At 40.0% G+C, this 25,491-nt stretch overlaps 1 protein-coding gene across 2 annotated transcripts in view; it reads right to left on the bottom strand.

Moving 5' to 3' along the window:
• Positions 1-2,901: 2,901 nt before the first annotated feature.
• PPARGC1A (PPARG coactivator 1 alpha) overlaps positions 2,902-25,491 on the bottom strand; it is a 347,667-nt gene continuing 325,077 nt past the window's right edge. For both annotated transcript variants that reach the window (XM_054391579.1, XM_054391580.1), the window contains exons 6-13: positions 24,610-24,655; positions 24,428-24,501; positions 16,011-16,923; positions 15,364-15,468; positions 15,107-15,227; positions 6,664-6,785; positions 5,899-6,050; positions 2,902-3,005 (exon numbers count right to left, since the gene is read on the bottom strand). In XM_054391579.1, the coding sequence (XP_054247554.1) occupies positions 2,902-3,005; positions 5,899-6,050; positions 6,664-6,785; positions 15,107-15,227; positions 15,364-15,468; positions 16,011-16,923; positions 24,428-24,501; positions 24,610-24,655 (1,637 nt within the window). The remainder of the gene's footprint in view (positions 3,006-5,898; positions 6,051-6,663; positions 6,786-15,106; positions 15,228-15,363; positions 15,469-16,010; positions 16,924-24,427; positions 24,502-24,609; positions 24,656-25,491) is intronic.

The raw sequence follows: 25,491 nt of genomic DNA, 5'->3' as shown, positions 1-25,491 counted from the left end.
CATCTTCAAGACAAGAGTGTTTACCAGGCCAGTGAAAAAAAAAAAATTAAAAAAATTGACTCACGTCATTATGACTGCTTGGTGAAAAAGAAATAATCGCTCCCCCAAACCCCACACCAATTTGTTCATGTCAGCAATCTAGGGCAAAAGAGAATGTATTTAAAATTGAATCACATAAATTTAAAGGCAAAAATAGGTAATGCATCTGGTCCTTGAACACATAATTATGATATACTAAATACTGATTTCTTAAAAATAATTTATTGCTTTTAATATTTTTTCTTTACAACAGAAGATACTCAAAATCCAGAAAGGAAAATTGTAAACTTTTAGTTTGGCATTCACACAAAGTTAAAATACCTGCATTTTCAACCTACAGAGCAACAACAAGAATTATGCAGATTAAAGTTGTAACACAGAACCTCTGAAAAAGTTCTCTTTTTTTTATTTTTTTTTTTTAATTTTATTGCTATCTATCTACTGAGAAAGAAGAAGCCAAAAAATCAAGCAAGCATCCGACAGGACAGACAGTGGAATCTCTCAGAACACAATATGCTGGTGATCAAATGAATGCAGCCATCAAAATCAACTGCACTGGCATGGGTGTGGAATCGGTTTTCCAAGACTGGGAGTGGGAAAGGAGATTAAATAGTTAGGTGTGCCATACCTTTAGGAGGAGTCATGAATGCCAAACAGTAACAGAGTACCCAATCTATACATTCACAAGCAAATTCCAAACTGTGCTGATTCGGTCCTAGAGACTCCGAGTTCAGATGAAATTCTGATGCTCACAATAGCAGTAGTTTACTCTTGTGGATTTTTTTTCTTTCCTGAAGTTCCTATTTAATTTAGTGGAAGCAATGTCATCAGCAACAATGTCATGGGCACATCTGAGGCCATGCTAGTGCATAGTAAAAAAAAAAAGGGAAAAAAAAAGAAAAAAAAAAAAGGAAAAAAAACCCCAAACCCAAACAAACAACAACCCACTGCTTCTGCAAAAGCTGAATTTCCACACGAAGCACTTACTCCAAACTGACAACCATCATGCATCCTACATATAAAATTTCCACTGGCCTTTTTATTATTTTAGTCATCTCATAATTTATAATAAATAGGATAATTGTAACTGATAAATATGTTACTTTAGTAAACAAAGGAATGAAGGATTGGTGTTTATACAGGATGCAGAACTGTAAAAAATATAGATAAATACCATCATTAAACTCTGCCAATGAAAAGATTACTGGCTTCAAGAACAGTGTTTAGACACAGAATTACTGTAAAAATCATACTGTACTTAGTACCTCAGCATATTTTTATCAAATTAAAATCACAAAAATTAAAACAAAATAGCATTTTAAAAAGATTTTTGACCTCTAGTTCCAAAACTACCGTTGATACATAAAATAAAAACATTTCTTAATGATCACCCATTTGAGAGACTTTACATAAAATCATTATGGTATCTCCTAGAAAAATTTAGATGAGAAAATTTTTCATTCCCCTAACAAATTCAGTGTATAAAACTGCAAAAGAAAATCAAGCAATGAGAAAAACGTGAAAAAATACTGCAGAAGTGGTTAACACTTTTTTGTGGGCTAGGATAGCTCTTGACAAAATTCTTATAGGAGCTCACCAAAGAAGGGATGAATGTGTGTAAAGCATTTTTGCACTCAGGCACACACACACATACACACACACACCCCCCCTCACCCACACGAGTTTCTCTGTTTTTTTTTTACAATCAAATATATATAAGCGTTAAGTTCAGCTTTCTACATATGTTAGTGTACAATAATTGTTTCACCTCATATAATTACATTTGAGTACTCTTAATTAAGAAAAATTCAGCAGTTTTTGAAAAGAAGGCTGCATTTACAGTGCATAGCTGTAACAAAACCAAAGAACATCGTCATACATTATGTACATAAATAAAAATACTCCATTTAACATTTGTAAATACTCAACTACTTTAGAGAATGTAGCAAATAAACTATCTGTGCACACACCCAGATAGTTACATCCAACTCTCATTAATAATGTAACATCACGTCCGCTCATTAGAATAAACCGCTGAACAAGCTGCACGTTTGACCATTAACGAGGCTTTGAAAATTTTGCTGTGGAAGATCAACGTTGTAGACATTTACATGGGTGTCAGAATTAAAAGATGAAACTTCAAAATGTTAGGGAAGCTTGAGCCTTTCGTTTTCTCTTCTCCAAGGGCTGAGAAAAAAAAAAACAAAAAAAACAACAAACACACACACACACCAAAAAATAAACAAAAAAAAAACCCCAACCAAAACTGAACAAAAAAAAAAAAACCACAAAGAAAGGAAACAAAAAAAAAGTCTTAAAAACAAATCTGGAACAGATTGTAGGCTTCTGGGAGCTGTGGTTTCCTCTGGATTGTCATATTATCACCATGTTGTGAGGAAAAGCTTAATCTTTAAAAAAAAATAAAATTGCAGTGTCTGATTCCCAGACATCAGCAGCCGTAGTTCTCAAATTTGGGTTTTTTTGTTTGTTTGCTTTTTGTTCTTTTTTTTCCTGTTAAAATGCAGTATGTACAGATTTTGCAGTTCATAGTTGTTTGTGTATCTCTGTGGAACTGCTGCCATGTCTTGTGGTTTGCATCGAACTTGCAAGGAACGCCCGGCTCCCCCGCCACCGATCACCCGCCAAAGCAAAGCTGACACCCATGGACATGTGTGTGCTTACTGGACAGCCATCCTGCCCCTCCACTCGCTGAGCAGCTGTGTTCATGTAAACCATGGTTTTGAACAGAGAGTGTAAAGCAGAAGAAATTCCTAAGTATGACTTGTTAATTGTCCATTATTGAAGGACGTGATGTCCGTGAGGTATTCGCCATCCCTCTCTTTTCCTCAGGTCTGATGCATGTTACCTACGCAGGCTCCGCTGTGCCTCTTTAAGTAAACTATCAAAATCCATGGAGTCGTACTTGCTTTTAGTGGAAGCAGGATCAAAATCGTCCGAGTTTGAATCTGAAATCCAAGGGAAGCAAAGTTAGACAAGGTGCAAGAACCCCTAGCGAGTATATGATCTCCTCTGTACAATCCTATGAACGAGGTACCTACAGAAACAATTCACTTACAACCACAACTTAGTGGGATGAGAAAAGCCCAGAAATGATCATTAGAGAAGCTTTAGGTATAGACAGAACTTTCTGGTAAGAAGCAGGTCTTAACAAAAGTGGTAAACATCATTAGCAGTGGGGAAGAATCACAGATTGCATGTACATATAGAGCAGGTCAACTCAAAAGTTTCTCCAAGGACTTGAGCACCAAAAAATGCTATGTGTAGGTCTCAAAGGAGTCCAGATAATCTGAACAGATGCTTTACCAAAACCCCACCATCATTTTGCAACAGTTGTTTTGCAATGGCCAAGACTTTCTGTTCCTGAGAAAGGTACTAGGCGGATGGCTTTGTAGAAACCCAGGGCAGTCTGCAGGCAAGCACACAGGGTACATGGCTGCTTCTGCCTTCCCTGCCTTGGGGTCTAGCAGAAGTCACTACACCTTCCTGAATCTCTGGTTTTGCTTCCACTATGGGGTTTTTACAGGGGTGTCTTGTTTAGAGTGTGAGTGATTCAGGGCAGGACTCTGCACTGCTGTACAAGCAATCTCAGGTGGGCTCCTCAGCCTTTTGCAGCATCCATGATAAGTCACAGCAGCAATAATGGTCCAGCTTCTGTGACCTGTGGTACCTGCTCCTGATTTGCTAGTTGCTCAGACACAGATGTCAGTCTGTGCCTCGTGCAGAGGAGGGATTGTACGTTTGTGGCCATAAAGCCCCAGTACGAGAACTATTGACATGGCTGCAAGCACTGAATTTCCTTTTGGAGTCATCCCTGCTTAACACCAACTCTCTCTGGTTCCTGTGTCACAGCTCCTTTATGAGAGTGCCCTTTTCTTGCCATTTCGTGTGTTGAATTAATCAGAACTCCCCATCTACCACTGTAAGACACACTGTGCATTATATGTTCATTACAAGTTCTGTTAAGACAATATCTTCTCACAGAGGAGAGGTGTTAAACTTCCGACTACTATTTTCAAGTGTTTTCTTTCTTCTGTACTCAACCCAGGGCTGATTAATTCTCTCTGTCCTTGTACTAGCTCATGCATTTTAAAGTTCATCCTGCCATTTCCTTGTGTAGCTCTCTCAGCTCTTTCTACTCTGCAAAATACAGGAAATGCAGTCTGAAGTACAGAAGCTCAAGCTGTCAGCAGGACAAAGTGAAAATATCCTGCTCCTAGATACTCTGGGAATCCCACTTGGTACGGAGACACCTGCCAAGGAATACTCCCAGTGATGAATAATGTTCAAGAGGGTTCCCTTCAGATAATTTATTTTAAATCCCAGATTTTCTGGGATACAGACATGACCCTGATTTCCACTGCTGAAGATAAGTCAAACCAAGTCAAGACTTCAATCTGTTTTTACTGGTTTTATCAGCCTACATTTCAACAAATGCCTTGCTACCTTTTATATTTTCAACATCAACCTTCTATCTCTTCAGCAGTCAATTGCCTTCTCTTAGCTTTACATTATCTACTTAGCCACTGAAGTGAATTATAGCATATTCATTGTGAACAATGCGTATCATCTTTATCATTTATTCTGAAAAGACATCAATTGGTTAGAAAAAACAGATCTGTATTCACTTTCTGCATTGTACAAAGCCAAGGGCAGCACATACAAGATTTCATTAGCGCTGTGTTACAGGGTTATGAGAAATTTTAATGACTGTGGTCATTTATTCATAAAACCCCACAATATCTGATTAATATAGATTCAATGGCAAAATGTCCCTTGCTATTCAGAAAAGACTATCTCCCACACCTTTAGTCTATTTATACAAGTATTAGGAAAGGTTTAACATTTAATGAATACTTTACATTTTAAGAGGTAATTAAATGAGAGGTGAATTTATAATACAATATTACAGAGGATGTTTTGGTAGTCTGCATGATCTCTTTATGCATATACTTAACATCAGTACTCCTGCTGTAAGAATTTAACATACTTGCAACAAGAAGCATCACACCCTAATGCAGAGAACAGAATGATACATTTCTGCCCAGACAGGACTAGGACATATCCAGATGTGTTATCACAGCCTGTATGCAAATTGGGATTGGAGTTATCACAGCATATTGGGGTCTAGAGACTGGTTATACATACTGCCACACATCAGTGGGACAGTGAGCACCACAAGATGTGCCAAGTTCTCCACAGGTTGAAGCCTTTTACATCATGGCTGGAAATCCCTGCAAGGTGGCACCTTCATATCCAGATGCTTAGGCACAATTTGAGAACCACCAGTTGAGATCTGTGGCCTCTGCTATACTGAGCGTCAGATTTGGTCACAAGCCTTTCTGTCTTTCCAACCTGAGAACCTGATTTGTGTTTAAGAAGTCTCTGGCAAGGTCTATGCATCTACAGCACAACTCATGGCAAATCAAGAACCGTAATGAATTTTCTGGGGTGAGGCACCTACTTTGTTCTCTATTGCTCATATAAAGAAGTTGGGTACTAGAACCAAGTAGGTATCATGTAGTAATGAATAGCAAAGCATGAAGAAGGTTTCTGAGCACTATCATTTCAACATGGAAATGTATTATTGAATATTGGGCATGGAAACAGGCTTTATAAGAATGTTCACAGTCTGAAACACTTAAAAGAAGCCAGCTCAGCCCAGAGCTCAAGTTTAGCACTTTTAAACTTCTTGCAGCAAGTGAAAACCAATTCCTTTAACTCCCCCACCAAGCATTTAAATAATGCAAGCAGCAAACAAAAAAGAAGCAAACCCTAAACTGTCATAGTCTACAAGGTTCCAGTTACACACTTTTAAGTCCCAGAGAGCAAAATCCCTACCTAGATCTGCATAGTTAGACTTGCACAACTGCTTGCGTCCACAGAAGTACAGCTCAAAGTCCGGCTCGTTCGACCTGCGCAAGGTGTATCCATTCTCCAGAGCAGCGAAGGCGTCACAAGTGTAGCGGTAGGTGATGAAACCATAGCTGTCTCTGCAATTGAAAACACAGCTGTGGGAAAAGCCCAAAAGAGGTCATGCACATGTGTGTAACCCCTTCCTGAAAGAAAGAACTCGCATGAGAGCAAGCAGTGGACATGCCACAAGTGCTGCATCCATTCTCCCACGCAACTTGTGACAAGACTAGAGGGCATGGCCTGAAGCAGTGCCAGGGAAGGTTTAGGTTGGATATTAGGAAGCACTTCCTCAGGGAAAGTGGAATTAGACACTGGAATGGACTACCCAGGGAGGTGGTAGAGTTGCCGTCCCTGGAGGTGTTTAAGGAAAGTTTAGATGTGGCACTCAGTGACATGGTCTGGTTAGGTCATAGGCTGGACTTGATCTGAGAGGTCTCTTCCAGCCTCAACAATTCTGTGATTCTGTGATTTATTAGCATGACTGTCCTGTCATGCAGCTAAGTACTTATTTCCGAGACAGAAAATCTCAAGATTAATAAATAAGGCTGAAAGAAAACAAATAAGGGTTTTGAACTCAGTATGCCATCTGTCAGAACACTTACACTGGTAAGTCCCATACCACTAATCCTACTGCCACCATTTTTTCCATACAGCAGCTCCCAAAAAAGAAGCAATCTCAAAAGTTCATACCCATCATCCTGCAAATTTACTGCACACTCCTCAATTTCACCAAAAACTTCAAACCGGTCCCTCAGTTCTGTTCGGGTTGTGTCAGGTCTGATTTTCCCCAGATAAATCACACGGCGTTCTTCCTGTCGAGACAGCACCAGCAAGGTGTGGGAAAGAGATGAACTGATACATACATACATGCAAATGCACACACACATATGCAGAGGATGCATAATTATAGTCTCTGCCAAAAGACTCACTGCCTTTTGTACGTGAAACAGCTCTCTCCTGCAGAGCATCTAAGGTATTTCAATGGCACTACATTTGTCAGGGGGTCTGCTCCTGGAAGCTCTCACTGCTTCCTATACACTGACAGACAGCTCTCTTTGTATCATACTACACCTTCTCTTCCATCCTTTCTTACTACTTCCCCTCCAAGACTGTAAACTATTCCAAATCAGCAGCTCCCTTTCTTTTGCCATCTATACAATATGAGGCAAACCCCATCTTAGTTGTGGAGCTCTAAACAACAACATAGCAATTGTATAAATGTACCACAGATATAAGAAAATGTTTTACAAACATAACATTATAAAATTTAGATCACTCAATAGCTGATTCTTCCTCCGATCAGCTGTCCCATAAAAATCCATGTCTTAAAATACAGAGAAAACTGTAAGGGGTCCAGAAGATGACTTTTATAAAAATAAACACTCTGGGGGCAAAGGTGAGGCAACAAACTATACCTTATGGTCACCATTACCTTTTGGTTTCTTCAGAAAGAAACACCTGATTGAAGTCCCTGATTTCTGCAGGCTAGGATGCCATCTGCATTTTCCTTTGTCACTTGGAGCATAGCATCAAAGATGCTTTTAAAATAATCAAGTCATGGTTATATCCTTTCTTCCTGAGTGGAAATGCTCAGAATGACAGAAGGACTAAGAAAACCTGTGAGAGTCACTTCAGGAATTTTTGGATGCATACCCTACTGAGAGTAGAGCCATTTAGTGTACTGCAAGCAAAGCAAGAGGAGATCTTCAAAACACTGACCTTAAAGTGACCAGGGCAAAGAAGCACCAGCTACACATGGCTTGGGTGCTCAGCCCTGCTGTCTCAGGTTGCCTGTGGCCTGAAGAAGCCTGGCACTACGGGCCCTGCTGCTCATCCCTTACACACCCGCACTTTTGTCCCTTAAATTAAACCACCACCACCACCACCACATTCTCAGCTGGCATAAATCTGTCAGTCAGTGGAGCACTGTCACTTTAAACCATCAGCTTTGGCACATCAGACCTGCATAGAATTTCGGTGCTGAAGGAGCTATACTGACTGCTGAGAATTCATGACTATCGTAACCTGGAGGTGCCTAAAGGCTAATGGCACCTCAACTGTGTGATGCAAGAGACTCTGGGGACCTAAATATAGACTTCCATTCCTGATCAGTAACATCCCAGCCTGAAGAGACAGGCAGCTTATAGTGTTACAACTCAGATATAGCACTAAATGCATTTTTTTCCATGAGTCCCCACTAGTCATTTGTGGACCATGGACAACAGGTTTGAGATCAGACCAACATGTACAAATAGAAATGATCCTGATACTTCTTTGCTGTTTTGAGCACTTTGAGATAAAAGAAACATCAGAACTCATAGTTATGGGGGCCGAAAAATCTTGACTGCCTGGAACTGTTTAATGCAAAATAAATAAACCATTCCTGCAGCAGGAAGCTGAAACTAACACACCTGCCTCCCAGCAGAAACTCCTTCTCACTAGCACATTCAGTCAACTATTTTCACTGACTTCTTTCCTGGCCTTGAAATCTCAGGGGCTCAGATCCAATTAATCTAAGCTCCTGAGAAATGAAAGTGAGTTTAAAGAAAGATCCAAGAATCAAACACTCTTACCTAAAAGCCCTACCCACTAAGGTATGGCAGAAGAAATGACCAGCAGAACCACCTGGGTTCTTTATAGCTCCCTGGTCAGCCCAGCACAGTCCCTGGTTGCTCTACCAAAGTACGTATAGGCTCTCCTTAATCAATGGGATCACATATGTCATTCAGATGCTTCAGACTACTGCCTCTTTTGATCATGTAAGGAACCCAGGTGACTGCCTTAGTAGTATTCTGTAGCCTTGATGGGAGAGACATTTTAATTTTTAAACGTTATGCCTTCTAAAATGAACGGCCCAAAAGCTGCCCTTGTTTTCTGCCATAGCAGTCCAGTCTGGAGAAGCTAGCATGGCTAAAAGCGGGACAAGGGTGCTCAGGTGTGGCCAGAAGTTTAAGGAAGAGTACCACTCTACAGACAGCTGCTGCTTTTTATCTCTCTGTTGTCCCTCAGTCCAGAGCCCTGACCCTCCTGGCAGAAGAGTCTGGGCTTCGTGGAACGAGGGACTGCAGAGTACAAGCGACAGAAATCTGCAGTTGTTCCCTTTTGCCATTTTAATTCTGCATGCTTTCAGTATGGTTGGGTGCCATAAACTTCAAACCCAGGAAAATCTGCATATGCACAGTAATTACTTTTTCAGACTGTTTTACCAAATCAAGGATTTAACCGCACTGAAATACTTGATAAGAAACAATTCCACTGATACTTGCTATTGAACCTAAATGGCTGACCAGATGGAGCAGAACATAACATAGCAGACTGTCTAATATACTTCAGCTGTGATAATACATCTCGACTGAAAAAACATAATGCTTCACTCACTGACATGGAGATTGTTATATTACAGTGTGATGGAAATAACTATTGCACGCTCTTCCATAAGTCTGCCTGCATGCCTGCACAGTTTTCCCTACTTCTATTTCCTCTAATAACCTTTATATCTCCAATATCCCTTTAAGACAACTGTAATAAAACAAAACTGAACAATTAGGAAAAAAAAAAGGGGAGGGGGGGAGGAAGACCGTTAAACTATCATTAAGGGAATAATTTAAACCTGCAAAATTAAGGAAATTCAGATCTGAAACTGAAATGCACCATATGTCCTCCAGTGTGCACACATGAGATGTGCTCAAGTACTTTTTTTAAGCAGAGTGCCATGATGGTGTAAGATACTGGAGAAGACAGGATTCATGCAGCTATGTCTTTGTTTTGGTTAACTTTGGCTTCTTTAAAGCAACTATGGAAAATGCATTTGCAGTCACCGAGACACCTGCCTTTTAGTCCCTATTAATAATAGCAGCTATAGAAGCCTAACAAAATGACAACATAGCTCTAAATGTTTATTTAAGTTACTTGCATATAAATTAAAGTTACCTTAATTTTATAGTAAGCTACATGCATAAGTCCATATCTACATATTAAGTGTCCTTTGTACTGAACTTGTTAGAGGAGATGATATATGACCTGGAAACCTAAAGAACGACAGATGAAAGCTTGTGCTTTCAATTTAATGTGGGCAGAGGGAACCTACAGGAAACTCCAGAAGATACTGTTCATATTTCCCTCCCAAGAGGGCAGATGATTTATTTTGCATCTTAAGCTTAAAGTGTAGTTCATTGCTTTGCTAGCTAAAAAAGGAAGAAAGAAGAGTTAATCCAACTCCCTCAGGCCCAACATTTCTTTTGGTATACATAAAGCTTCTTCATATTCCTCCTCTTTCTTCCTTGCAGTAAAAACATTGTGACAGACAGATGTGGCAGAAAATCTCAGTCTGAAAAGCTGTGTTTCAAGACTCAAATGAAAATACTGAAGTATTACACCACCACAATTTGAGAAACCAGGACCAGGATCTGCCTTACACATCTACAGGTCAATAACAGGATCAGCAAGCCTGCAAAACATCCACAGATGCTAATGATGTTTTTGTTCTGCAAAGGCTTCCTCCAAAACTTTGTTTTCCCTTCCTCATTCTGAAACTTTTATTTCACAGGGAACTAAACCACTGGGAGGCTAGCTGCGTCAGTCTCATGCCTGTATTGCCTACCATGCCAAGTGACTTCTCTCTTCCAGCAGAAAGCCATGAAGACTTTGATTCTTAGAGCTAAAGGCCAAATACCATTTTGAAAGATGGGAATGGCTGGACTGAGTTAAAAAACTTGAACTTCTATGGACAGCAAAAGCCATTAAAGCCTAGATTCTGACCTTATTTATAAGGAAAGTTTTCTTTAGATTCTGTATAAAGAAGAGTAAGTATGACCTGTAGGCAAGCGTGCAAAGAGAAGAATCAAGAAAAAAGAACATTGCACAAAATAGTTGTGTTGCTGTATGACTAACTGAGGACTGCAACAGTTCAGCCATACTCTGTGGTGATTGCTAGAAAAAAAGTGATGGATGAGTAAATCTCAAGATTTGGGTAATCTGTTTGATACATTTTCAGCAGCTCACACAGCAAAATTACAGTGCCTGGGATCAATGCCATAGATGAGCAACTACCAAAAAATCCCAAACTAAATATATAACATACAACTGGATCCTTCCTTAGTGGAAACACACTCCATTATAGGCTGACTCTGGTTTTAGATTTGAGAGAAGCCAAGCACTCATTTATGAAACCACCTTTCTCCTGCCTTCCTGTTGTACAGCAATTTATTTTCTTTGAAACTGTGTTTCTTTCCGCTGTAGTGGCCTCACACTGCATTTATCTTCTTATGTCTGTAAGTTCTCTGGGACAGGGACTCTTGATACTTGTCTCCTGGAGGCTGTCGGCACTTAGAAATGAAAAGTAGTAACGTTAATAATCATTTTCTACTTGGATAAAAAGCTGATTTTGTTATACCCCCTGGTAGCAGCCAGCAGCCACAGTAAATGAGCTGCAGGGATGATGTGACCCTAAGTCAGTATTGTGCCCAGAGAGGCAGAGTAGCAGAGATCCAGAACACCAGGCTGCTCATCAGACAGTTTAACCTCCCAGCCCTGGTGCACCATGTCAATGGGGAACCACGAACTGGTGACTCCAGAACAAAAAATGTGCTAACTGTATTTCTGACACCGTGCCTTGGAAAGTATTTGCTGCATGGTCTAATGGGCTGCTGGTGTAAAAGCCAACATTAACTCAGAAATTTCCTGGGGTGTGTAAGAAGTAAAAAGAAGCCCTCGGTCTTCTTGGCAATTCACTGTTATCTGCCCTGGTTGGATGTTGTATTCCAGTTTCTACAAAGCCCTGAGAAGATTTTCCTGTTCTGCAGTTGCTCTTCAAGTTTCATGATGACTGTGCCTCCACTCTGATCTGGTTAACATTACAAAGCCAAGTCAGTTTTGGCGGCAGACCATCCTTCTGTTCAATGAGAACCCACTCTAAAACAAAACTGGGACCTAGTGAAATAAATCAAGTAAAGATCAAACTAAACTATGCAAACATTTCTCAGTTAGCAAAGGCATCACAATCAAAATCATGAATAAATGAATGACCAAAATATTTTTCTCTCTGTAACTGGGAAATATCTTGTGGACTCAGCTCCTATTTTTCAAGTGTGGCTGCTGGAAATTAAGACCTCAACTCATAAAAAGAGAATCTGAATCTGCAGTAACTGTAGAGAGGAAAAGAAGAAAAGGAGAAAAATATCACAGTACCTTTAGATGTCAAGCCACCTATATATAGCTGTAAGTCTAGATAGGCACTCAGGAACCCATACAAGGAAATGCTAGCCCAGGCTTCTAGCTGATCTGAAGCTACTGCAGTGAAAGTGGCGTGTGCAGGGCTCAAGGGGCAGCCACTTGAACACGCCTCCTCCACCACATAGCATGAGCACAGGCTTCTAAAACAAGCCTCCTCCGAGTTCTGCCAACATCCCCTCTCGTCTGCCAAAACACAAGCTGCCTGCACAATCAGAGGGCATTGCTTCACATATGGTTTTTACCGATTAAAATGTGAATTTTTTTCTCATTTATTTTTTCCTAGGTTTCCCACTCTGGTTGTCTCATGGAGACTAATTCAGGATATTGAATTAACTGATAGCTTTTAGCTCAGCTGTAACTTCTGTCCCCTTTCCATTATGCATGCTTTCTACAACCAACTCCTGAGATCGAAGCACAGTGCTGCTCATGATAAAAAGCCACCTGCCCTGTGTGTCACCTGAGGCATTTGTACTGCCCAATCTTTGGGCCACTCTTTCAACAGTATCTAGAGGAATATGGCCATGAATCAGTTGTGGCAGCACAAGAATCGTCTAGAAAGAATGTAAAAAAATTCCCCAATGCAGAGAGTAAAGAAATCTAATTTATGGCACTGTCGAAAGAGTTCAAGAAAAGAGAGGAGATTCTCCTGGCTGCACAACAAATGAGTTGAGTCCCTCAAGAAAGAAAAGAGTAGCACAGAAGAGACCCATAAGCTGAAAGGACTAAGAAAAGGAGCAGAGAAGGCTAGAAATAAACCAGATTTTATCACTGACTTCATGGGATCAGGGCTTCCCTGTCTCTGCTGTCCCCTAACCCCTCTTTATCTGTACAGAAAATAAACCAGCATGATTCAACAGTGATTTTTTAAGTGCTCATAGTCTTGATAAAGAAGTTAACAGGATTTCATCTACATCTGCAATACTTACACAGGTGACTGAATTTTAAGTTTTTGCCATGTTTTCTTTATGTTTATTTTTTTTAATTCTGATTTATTCACATTCATTAATAAACAATTTCTTTAATTAAGTTAATTGTCATGACAATGCTCACTTTGGAAAAGAAACAAATTCAGCCTTGGGTTGAAATGTCTAACATTTTTAACATAGGAGGAAGCCACAACACAGCATGTCTGGAGCTATTAAAGTTTCTTTTCCTTCCTTTTCTCTTGATTAACTACTTGCCAAACATTTTTTTCTTTCAAACTAAATCAAATTTTCTATCTCCTCATCAGGATTTATCTTTATTTACACCAATAAGGTATAGTAACTGAGCAGTAGCAAGATACACCCATGACAGAGGTCTACTTGAAGCTCTAATTTGTGTTTGATCTGAGAGAGAACAGGCAGTGTAAGTTACGATGGCTGGAAGCTAGTGTTCATCTCAAAGCAGATGGAAGCCAGAGATTTTAAAACTAACTGCAACAACTGACTTAAATATAGCCCTGTCTGAAGGCAAGCAAAATCATTCCATTGCCTTCACTGAGTTTCAGATCAGCACAGCAGAGCATGTTAAAGATCTCCATCTCATGCTTTACAAAATACACCTATCACCCACACTTTGTAAATGGGTACCTGAAGCAGAGAAAAGTGAAATGATTTGATGAAGCCCAATAGCAGAGACAAAAAAATCAGAAAATAAAGGTGTCTATTCCCCTGCAGAATTTCTCATTGCTGTACAGCACACCAGCCTCTGTCTATCTCTCCACACTCCCAGTTCTTTAGGTCTAAGTATTAGAAAAAATGCTGCCAAGTGTGTGACAAATCACCTTTTATGGCAAAGTCCACTAAAGGCACTGGAAGAAAGACCTACTCATTTTGGTGAGCCCTGGACAGAGCACTAGGGGAAAATCTAGAAATGAAGATGAAGCATCCCAGTCTGCACCAGTTCATGCAAAAGCCAGAACACAGGCAAAACAGCAGTGAAAGCAAATGGAACAAGAAGGACACGGAAATCAAGCAAAAAATGTTTAGGAGAGATACAAAATGGGCTTAGCAACTACAAGAGGAGTCCAGGCTTATAGCAGCTCCCAATTTAATTTATCAAAACTATCATGCAGTTGCCAGTGGGGAACTCAAGAGGGGCAAAAGCCACCTGTCCATTTAATAGCCATTCTTCTATCCTACAGTTACAAGAGCCACGAGAGATGCTCATCCCCACCTGGGTATTTCATTTGCCTCAGGTATTTGAGTTGTTTCAAGCAGAACATTGATGAACAAAATAATTAAATAATACATATTCATTACAAAAGGGCCAGTGTTAAGTGACACTTTAAAATTGCATCATGTCTTCAGACTATTTATTTTGCTAAAAATAACTTTAAAATTAATCGAGTCCTAGACAAGAAAAAAAACTAAATACAACTCCTGCCTTTGGATCCTAGCTTTGGATTCTGTTATCTGCACCCTCTTTGTGGACAATTACAGCTACTACTGAAGTCCAGCAACCAGCAGGTAAGCTGACTCCTTGCATTGTTTGTGCAAAAAACCCATAAATACAGAAAATAGGCATTGATTACTGGCACTCTGGTAGGTGATATATAGTATAAAATGAAAGCTTACTGATAGATCCCTAGAAAAATTGACTTTTAATTGTTTATTATCTGAGACGAAACCTTTTTTCTAGTAAGCCCTTTGTATGTGTTGACTGTGAAAACCTTGTAGAGTTGCAATTTACAGGAAAAAAAAATAGTACTGTAACATCAACAAACCAACTGCTAGAAAAACACATATTTGCCTAAAATCTGGAATGCTAATACACGCATGGAAACAGATTGTTGTATTTTGTTGTATTTTCTTTTATAAAAAAAAAAAGAAAGAAAATAAATTGTGAGTTCTAGCTTTAGAAATCTATGAAAAGAAATACAAATCTATTTCAAAATGAAAGTTATCTTCACAGTGCTTACAATTGCTTTCTGTCTCTGTCTCTCCCTTTGTTTGGCCCTTTCAGATTCCCGTTTTTCATACTCTTTGCGGTATTCTTCCCTCTTCAGCCTTTCATGCTGATACTCCTCATAGCTGTCATACCTAGGAAACATAACTTAGTCATTAAATCAAGCACCTGCATTTGTGAAAGTCAAATTAGTAATACAGTTTTCTGGAATGCTTCATTATGCCTTGAGAACCAGCTGCAAAGCAAACCAAGGCAGGTAAAATGCTCTACCTGGGTCTGTGACTGCACGGTGATCTGGATTGCGATCTTGCACGTAAGGGAGAACTTCTGTATGCTCGGTGTCTACAGTGGCTGGACTCACAATAGCAACAAGATCTGCAGGAAGAAACACAATTCACCCTGCAATTCAGTCTGAATCTATTGGCAAAATTTTCTACCTCTCCCCTGAGCTACCAGCAAGATTTTCCAGTGACAGCCTGTGATCTCCTAGTCACCTATGAGCCTCAAGTGATTTCCACCCTCACGCTTCTGTAATGTTCCTTATTGAGGCAAATGCAGAGTGGAGAGTCAACTACTGTCAACTTCATTTGATAGGGACTGCAGCTAGATTGGCACCAGGCAGCTCACAGATACTGGAAAAGGTTAGTTGTGTACATCTCTCACCAATTGCTCTGCTGCTGACCTGATTGGCTCCATTCAGAAGTGTAAACCTGGCAAATTTAAAGGGTAATGGCAAGAAATGTTTCTGCAGCAACTCCATTGCTTTCAGAGATAATCAGTTCAGGTGCAAGAGAATGAGTTACACTGGATTAAGTTACTGGGTTTTTTTCTTTCTTTCTTTCCTTCAAGCTGCTTTATGTTTTTTGTTTTCCTTCTTGCTAACTATGATGATGATAAATTAATTTGCTGTACTGTACCTTGAAGAGGATCTACTACAGGGCGACCTTGATCTCGATCGGGAATATGGAGAACGGGAACAAGACCTGCATTGAGGAAAGGACCTTGATCTAGAGCGTGTCCTTTGGGATCTTTGAGAAAATAAAGATTTGGGTGGAGACACCGAATCTCTGCATGGAGAGTTAAAAGAAGAGCAAGAAGGCGATACATCAAATAATGAATAGGCTTGTGTCCCATCCCAAGGGTAGCATAGTTTATCACTTTCATCTTCACTGTCATCAAAGAGACCCTCCATTGCTAGTCCTGAATTTATAAACATAGGTAGTTTGGAGAACTGTTCATTACTGTAATCACCGTCCCTTAGTTCTCTGCTCTGATCTGCTTCTTCATCAAAAACAGCTTGGCTGGGGTGACCAAAATGCTTGTTCAGTTCAGCCCGAATTTCCTGGTCTTGGAGCTGTTTTCTGTTATTACCGTGGGATCCCTGCTTACTTGTCTGTAGAGTCTCTTTCTTGAAATACTGGTCTTGTTCTAAAGAAGAACAAATCTGACACTGCCACCCAGGTAAAGATTCCTTAAATTCTAGTTGTCTGGAGTCCTGAAGTTCCTGGGATATTTTAATGTGTATTTCCGATTTTGAATTCACAGATTGACAGTAGTCATGGTCACCAAACAGCCGCAAACTGGGCCGTTTTGTCTTTCTCTCCTCATGTCCACTGGACAGTACTGTAGTCTTGCTAAGCTGTGCATACAGCTCAGACTGTTCTGGACCCTTCTTGGTTGGGTTATTTCCTTGAGAACTGGAAGACTCACTACAGCGGGGCTTTTTGGAAGGTGGTACAACAGTCTTGCATGATGACTTCGGCTTAGGTGAAGTCCTGAAAGGATTATCCTGGTTGGCTTTATGAGGAGGGGTTGTAGGTGGAGTTAGGCCTAAGGAGGGGGGAACAAGAAAAAAGGAACAGAATATTTGTAAGCATGCATACAACATTTATAAAGGTGGCTCACATGCTTCTTTTAAAACAGATACAAAGCAAGACCCATTCCATGTCACTTTAATATAGCAATACTAATCCTGGGAATAAGAGACACCAAAGCTCTGATAAGAACAATAGTAACAGTACTAATGGATCACCATTAATCTTCAACATCACTTCTGCCCCTCCCCTTCCTCCATGACATCCGCCTCCCTCTCTGTAGATTGCAATAGAAAAGATCAAGAGATAAAAATGAAAAGACTTTTTTGTTAAAAATCAGAAAGACACAAAGAATTCAGAAGTCTAAAGACCAGCACTGTCAAAAACCTAAAGAAATTAGCAGACAAAAACTTGAATAAAAGCAAGCCTGAGAAAAATAATTGAGTGCTACCAAAGGAGCCTTGGTAGAATGCAGAACTTGAATGAAGGAAGTACAGCAACTCTACAACTCTACTGCAATGACTCTTTGCCTCCACAGTTCATTAACTTAGTAAACCATTGCTAATATATGTACAATACATTCTTGTAAGCATAACTAATACATTTTGCCTGAAAAGTGGTTCTGCAACTGCAACGCAAGCGAAGAACAGGACAACTGCAACTGTAATGAACCACTGGGTTTAAAACTAAATATCAGTGAGTCATGAAGTAGGGAGGAGAAATGAAACAAGTAGTCACAGACTGAATAGTTAGACCCCAGCTACCAAGGTTATTCACAGAACTGTAATAGATTAGATCACTGTGGTGAGACAAAACTGCAGGAAGGACTACAGCCCATGCCAGTAAAACCTAGGAATCAAAGCAATGTCTTCCAATTACTTATAGAACAGTAGAATATTTTCTGTAGAAATCACGTGAGTTCTTCAGATTTTACTGAAAAGATAGCCCAGGACACCAGGACAGAGTAACAGCAAACTGTAGACACTGCTCAGGAAAAAAAATTACAGGAATGTTATATTACATTTGAAAAATGTGCATTGACTCTAATGTAATTTAGAAGTAAATATGCTTAAAATTAAACAATTTAAACCATGGCTAGGGCGTTCTAGAACATCCAGACCACCTTTAAGTGCTCAGGAGGTTGATGCTACCCAACGTTTCTTCTCCAAGCCCAAACAATGATGTTTCCATTACTTCCTTAGCAACAATGAAAAGGATAGGGCAGACACACTTCCAGGAAATGTGTATTTCTAACATGGCTATGGAGTTTTGTTTCGTATTTTTAACCATGCAACAGAGCTCAGCAGATCAATGCAAATGGATTATGTTTTATAGTGTTTTGCTGTAAAGAAGGAAAAGCGTCCATCAATGCACAGTGCTCCCTAAGGAGCACAAATGGAGACTGGGAGTCCCACTGCATTAGCTGCAATGAATTTGTTCTAGAAGGTATGAATACTTGATGTGAAAGAGATGCTTGTTTTTGCCTGAATGTTAGGAAGACATAGCTGTGAGCTACCTGTAGCTATGTGAAGATTTTGTGCAATGCCATAAAAGCCAGGGAAACTGAGGCACAGATAATGACACCTAAAACTCCAGTCACCTCAAATTTAAATTTAATAGTGAAAAAGTCTTGTGCAAAGTTATCACTGCTAGACTGTTTCCTTTGAGTTGTCAAATTTTTCTTCCTTCCTGAGGATTCACTTGAGTCAGCAGTATGCATTTCATACCTTCTCCCTCCTCACTAACAGGTATGTTTGGTTGCCAAATGAATTTTTGGTAAAATGAAGAGCATCCTTACAAATTCTGTAGCAAAAACTTTTTCGCGTTAGAACTTCAGGCTCATACTCAACAAAGATTTGAGTAAGCAAAGACTATGTTCTAGATCAAAAAAAATGAGAACTGTTCCTTTTCCTTATGAACTTGTATAAGGCCATGAGAACCATAGAGTCACAGAATTGTCAGGAATGGAAGGGACCTCAAAGACCATCTAGTTCCAAGCCCCCTGCCCTGGGCTGGGACACTTTCCACTAGATCAGGTTGGGCTGAGGTTTTTTTAAATGTAGTTTTAAAGAAAGAATGAAGCAGAAATACAACCACCCCACAACAAACATGCGTACTTAAGAATTTTAGCATAGAAAATAATCCAATATTCAAACATAAAATATTGTTTCCTTTTCCACCTCTTTAAAGCTGGCCCCAGCAGGAAGCCAACTAAACACAGAGCACAATGATTTACACAAGCCCAACAAGGAGTTCAACAATCTTTAGACGAGGGAAAAAAAAACACCCCTATAAAAAAAAATCTTGCAAAAGTACAGACTGAGCTAAATTCACTGGCACTTCTCTTGCTGGCAGAACTGTGCTAGGGACAGCCTTAGAAAGGGCTTCCTCGTGGCATATTGGCTTTTTTCCTGGTTTTCAGCAGAAGCAGGAAGCGCGCAGGCAACTAAAAACAGATAGAAGTTGCAAAACATTCGTTTAACTTTTGAACAAACCTCCATCGGGGGATGGAGAAGCAAGGGAAGTTTTGAATTCATGTCACCACTTGCAGAGTCCACCTTTGGTGAGTCCCATGACCAATGTCCAGCCCATGAACTTTGAGAAAACCAGCTGGCTGCACACTTGTTCATCTTCACATGAACCCCTGGCAATCTCCACTGAGGGCCATGATCCCCCATTAGGGGTGTTACAATATTCTCTAACTGCTGGATTACTTCACACGTGCCAATTTCTCCTCCAATGTGTACATTTTAGCGTTGACAGTGCAAGGTATATTCTGTGCTCTCTCTTGAACTTAGCAGGTTTTGACAGATTTATGGAAGGACAGATGGCCATTACGGGCTGAAGGCTGACAAGAGGCAGTTCAGAGCATTGTTAACACACTTGCACAAACTCTCAGCAGTGCAGCGCTGTGCAGAATGTAATTCAGACTATAGCTTTTTTATTGCTGCCTATTTTCTTTTGTCAAAAGAGCCTGCTGTGCACAGCAACAAATGGCTGCCATTACCCAGAATGTAATGGGTGTCAGACAAATCACGTAACACAAACAATCAAGAGTATGTAGGTCATATTTCAACAGAGCACAACCTTAGCAATATTTATGATTACTGCATTGAAATGTGCTCTATAATAAACAAGTACCTCTACATCACTCACACTTATGTACTTCTGCACAGCAAATCTGTTAGAAGTGGTATACACTCTACAATCATCCCCCTTAAACAGTCTTTTTTTCCGTCTTTTTAAAGTAAAAGGCAAGTATTTTTTCATGACGTGCTATAAAACCATTTTCTTTGTAGGGGCTTTTCTCTAATTGAATGGCTTTGGTAAATGGTAGGTTTGCACTTTGCCTTGCTCTGTCTGCATACTATGAAGTGAGTGGATGATCTTGTGCTCGAGAGCAGCGTGCATTCATTTGCCAGCACTGCCAGCGCCGTCCTCCCCGTGCCTGTGCAACAAAAGTCCTTTGCATGTGTGCCAACTCTGCCACCTCAGGCGAGTGACTTCTTTCAAGAAAGTTCCTGGGAGAGTGAAACTGATTTTGTTCCCTTCCAAAAACTCCACTGAAAACAAACCCCTTAGTAACTATTCTAGCTTGACCAGGTTGGTAAGCAGAAATTAAGGGAGCACCTTGGCCTAAAATGTGACATCCTGACCTTTTAGGACCGATTTGCAAAGCTGTTTTACACAGACACAGATCCTTCTAAAACTCTACTGTAATTGTCGGTATTTCAATGTCCAAGGATGTTTGTTGTGTTTTGAAGAGGCTGAGAATCAGTGTCTTTTGGGCAATACAGTCCTGGAGCCTTTCTACATTGGGATTGGACTTTTGAGAGGCATGAAAATGGACTTTTAAAGTTTGAAAATGGACTGTCAAGGGAAACACTATTTAAGGGCATTTTCAACACTGAACACAAGATAACAGCTCAATTCAGTAAAGGAATCAGAAGAGCTTTTGTGTGGCACAAGGCTGTAGTAGCCAGGAAAAACATAATAAAAATAAATGGCCATCATATCATATAAAACTACATGCTTGTTGAGTATTCAGTTTAATTGTATTGTCAGTGCTGCAGAGAATAAACACAGATGCCTGAATATATCAAATAATTTACTAGATTTTATTCCCTCTGGACAACTCTCTGCATCTCACATCTCATTTTATCAGAAATCATTTTGAAGTCAAACAAGTTCTTATGTGATAGATTTTAAGTATTTGTTCTGACAACTAAAAGGTAACATAGATCTAGAGGTGGGCAAAGAGCAGGGTGTAAGTATTTTCAAGGATGCTCATGAATTTCAAATCACTATTCAAGCTGACTGTGTTCATACAGCCTTTCCTGTCACCCTTTTGGAGAAATCAAATTTTGTACCTAAGGAAAGACCAGTGAGGAGTTTTATGCTCAGATAATTACAGGGATCTGCGTGCAAATGAGAGACTTTTCACCATCACCTGCTGCAGACAAGAGGGTGAAAATAGCCTTCCAGTTACTGATTGAGTCTTAAGCGTGTAACCTTCTTTCATGCATTTACATGATGGCTTTTATTATGTAGGAGTGAAGGCTTAAAAAAAAAACACCGGGAAAACAAAGGGAGATGAATTTCAAACATTTTAGGAACCATGCCACCCAAATTCTGGCATTCAGAAGTTCAGCAGAAAATCCAAGACAGTCAGTGGGGAGCCCTTGATCACCAAGGAAGCACAGCCACCTCCAGAGGGTGAGTTAAACCTGTGCCCGCAGGTGCCCCCTCAACCTGACTGGAAACAAAGAGGAAAGAGGTCTTTCAGTGACACAGAAACAACCCATGCTCCGGGAAGATATCAGACAGCTTCAAGCCCACAACCTCCTACCAAAGTGCTGGCAATGCAGCTACAGAAGCAAAGGGAGAGGGACTTCTTCCCAGCCTCTTGCTCAGAACGGGACTCACTTTATACAGAAATTTCAGGTGCTACATTATCCTCACATAAAGCTCCCTCTGTATCATGATGTTCTGGTCCATTTTCCTTAGAATAGCACTAGGAGTTGGGACTTCAGGTACCAACAGCCTTATTCCTCTACAACAGACCATTTACTTAAAATGCATTCAAAGAATTCTTATTTTAAAACACTTTAACAAAATATTTGTTCCTTGTGATTTGACAGATGAACGTTTGACAGTTTTAGGGAGGATGAAGTTACACTCACGACTACTAACAGATTTGTTGTAAAAGCAAGATACGGCCCTGGCAGAGAACAGTTTCAGTTGGACTTTAGATACACGAATCTAAAACATGTGGGTGAGGAAGACTGATGGCTCATGTATGAAATGCTTTTATTTATTTTTCTCCCCTCTAGTTAATTCACCAGTGAGGGATCCAATGTTGTTTTCAGCAGAGAGATCAAGGGAGCTGCTATTTATATTAAAATACTTTGTGCTTCGGTAGTGCAAGCAGCACTGCTAATGGTCTTTTCAATTCAGCAGTGAGATCAAGGCAACTCCAATTTAAATTATAATAAATAGTGCTTGTACAGTGCAAGCTGCCCTCTATAAGGACAATGAGGTATGTGGTTATCTAGATATCATTTAGAGTTGCCAGGGTCTCACTAAAGAACTCCAAGGTAGTATTAATCACTACTGCCACTGCTTTCTTCCTTATTCTTTTGGGGGTGTGGTTTTTCTCATTGAAGTGGGTCTCAATTCTGCCATGATTTGCTCACATACAAGTACTTCAGTACTTGAGGTGGTTTCTGTTATGGACTTGTGTTATGAATCTGCTCATGCCAGCAGCAGACGCAAGATATACTGCAACTCGAATTAATTAAGAAGACATGCAAAACCACTTGACTTTATTCTAGATTTATATATATATATGTATAAAATAGAATCTACTTGTATCTAAAGGCAGAAATTAATACAGCAGGCAAGTGATGAAATACACTGTCCTGAAACCTCCTCACCAACCACTGTTAAGACTAGAGCAAGATGGCAGAGCAGAATGAATTTGGTAACACCAAGACCATTCCTGTTGTGAGTATGGAGGCAATGCTAGAGGACTGCCCAGGATCCCAGTTTCTGTCTAGTCAGCTGATGTGAAGAGCAGACTGCTGGCTGGGAGAAAAACACTGCTCCCTTCAGTGATTTCAAGGGCTGCTTGTAGCACCCTGCTGCATTCACCTCATCTGCCCCTTTCAGTTGGCAGCACTAAGCACTTACCAGTGTGCTTACAAATGGGCACCCTCATGCAGATTTGCTCTGCAGTAATGATGAAAGAGGCTCCTCCATGCTTCAGGCCTGCTGGCACTGAATGGGATTATCCTGCTGCACACACTGAATTTTACTGTGTTTCTGTTGGTTTTCCAAAAAGAAGGTGCACTGGAAGGATACTTCTTTTTGGCATGAGATGAATGATTAAGGCTGCAAGCTTTCAGAAAAGTGTGTGGGCTTTAATGCTCAACTAATGAAGGAGTTTCTGGAAAAGTGAAATGAAGGATGTAGGCAGGTGAAAGTCCCAAGTAGATACACATACCCAGTGCTTGGGCCTGCTCTTGTGTACAGCTGCCACTGCACTGAGAAGCACCAAGCTGATTTAATGTACCCAAAGACATATTCTGTGATGCCCCCCAACACGCTGGAAATCACATCGTTTACAATGCACTCTTACCCTGAGAGAAACACATGCCAAGCACATCTCTTATTTTTCAATATTACACAACTGAGAAAGAAAACAGTCTTGGCAAAAGCTCAGGTGGAGCTCAACGTGTGCTCCTGCGCTCAGTTTGGAGCACTCCAGGAAAATGGAGGCAAAACAGAGTTCAGAGGAAAGAATAAAACTGATCTGAGTCTGAAGGAATTCACTTTAGCTGGAAGAAGAGCAGATGAATTGAGTGCAATGGGTGATGCATGAACTGTCCAAGCATATGATAAAAGATCTACAGCTCTTCAAGTGTTACAAACACCAGGGATCTGAAAGGAGGGGGAAGATAAAGGGAGGTTGTGTGATATGTGCTAACAGAAGAAATAAAGAGAAAGCAAGAATATAAAATGAATGCCAATTAAAAAAAAATACCTCTAAGCTATGGAGTAGTTCTTCAGTGGTAGAGGAGAAAGCTGTTATTTGTGACATATTAATCTAGAATTGACAAAGCACTGAAACATGCAATCACGTACAGCCCTAGACTGGCCTGGAGACAGACTGGATGACATAACTTTTCCATCTGTAACATCTATTACTCTGTGCTGTGGGGTTTCTCTTTGAAAGATGGTGCTCAGCAGTACACAAATCTATGGGGAAATGGAGAAGTAGAACAGATAAATGGTTTCATTCATATTTTCCCAGAAATTATGCTCTCTTGTGGAGGTTTGGAGCCATATTTTCAAACACATTCCTTCTCAGGTAACTGGATAAAAAGTCAATGCTAAACTGCAGTGCAGTTAATCTACTGGAGACCTTTGTGAGATCTTGGTGTACCTGTGGTATATTAAAATGAACAAACGCACACGAACCATGCTTAAAGGAAGAGGCAGCACTCTCCGTTTCTCACCTGCAGTTCCAGAGAGTTCCACACTTAAGGTTTGTTCAATTGTCTTGTTCTCAAATGGGGAACCCTTGGGATCACTGGAAGACAGGGCACATTTATAAAAACAAGCTGAAATGGAGTTGCTGTAGCCAAAATCTATTGAACCCCCCTCCCTTTTATGTATGTTTGCACTTTTTAGTACTTACTTTGGTGACTCAGGTGTCAATGGAAGTGATAAACTTGTTGGTTTGGCTAAAAGGAAAAAGAAAAGGATTATGGAATAGTTAAACACTCCATACTGCACAGTAAGAAGATTTCTCTTTTATGTTGGTGCTGGAATCCCATGTTAGTCAGTTAGGGCTGAGTGCTGATAGTTCAATAGCCATTTCAGTGTATCTCAGATAAATAAGGAGACTCATTCTGATTCCTTATTAATGGTACCAAAAGGGCATCTAAATTTCAGCAACGATTTACATCAATTACTGTACCTCTGAAATACAGTACACAACCCAAATGCCAAGAACCTTTCAGAAGAAGAGTGGTACACGTTAAAAATCAATGAGGAACTCTACAGGATACACTGTGAAAATGTTATTTCTCTGAGAGTTAATTTAGACTACAGTTCACGTTTTATTTGGAAACAGGAGCAGCAGAATAACTATGAAGTAACAGAACGTTATGAATATTCAGTTAATTTTACTTCTACAATATACAATTTTATATCTAGCACTGAGAATAGGTTGTTTCTGTGAGGCCACAGTCCAACCAGTTACAGTCCAAATTTCTGCATATTATCCTCAAACTATGACAAGCCATGGACACAGTCACAGATGGTTAAAAATGGGGTTGAAGCTCTCAGCACTACAATCCCAACAGAAACAAAAAACAAAGCACTAGCTGTAAAAATACAAGTAGTCTTTATAGCTTTTATTCATGCAAACTTGTATTTTCCCAAAGCCAGCCAAGAACTAGGCTACTGTACTACTACTCAGAGTCCTTTAATTGTCAGCAAAATGTTTAAAAATTAAGAAATAATATTACTTGCAAATTTCACTTTTCAGAAGTTAGATTGATGTTTAAACGCAGAG

The sequence above is a fragment of the Indicator indicator genome, chromosome 23, assembly GCF_027791375.1.
Source record: "Indicator indicator isolate 239-I01 chromosome 23, UM_Iind_1.1, whole genome shotgun sequence".
In the NCBI taxonomy this organism is placed as follows: Eukaryota; Metazoa; Chordata; class Aves; order Piciformes; family Indicatoridae; genus Indicator; species Indicator indicator.
The sequence above is the reverse complement of the archived record's forward strand: the minus strand, read 5'-3'. Positions and strand labels throughout refer to the sequence as shown.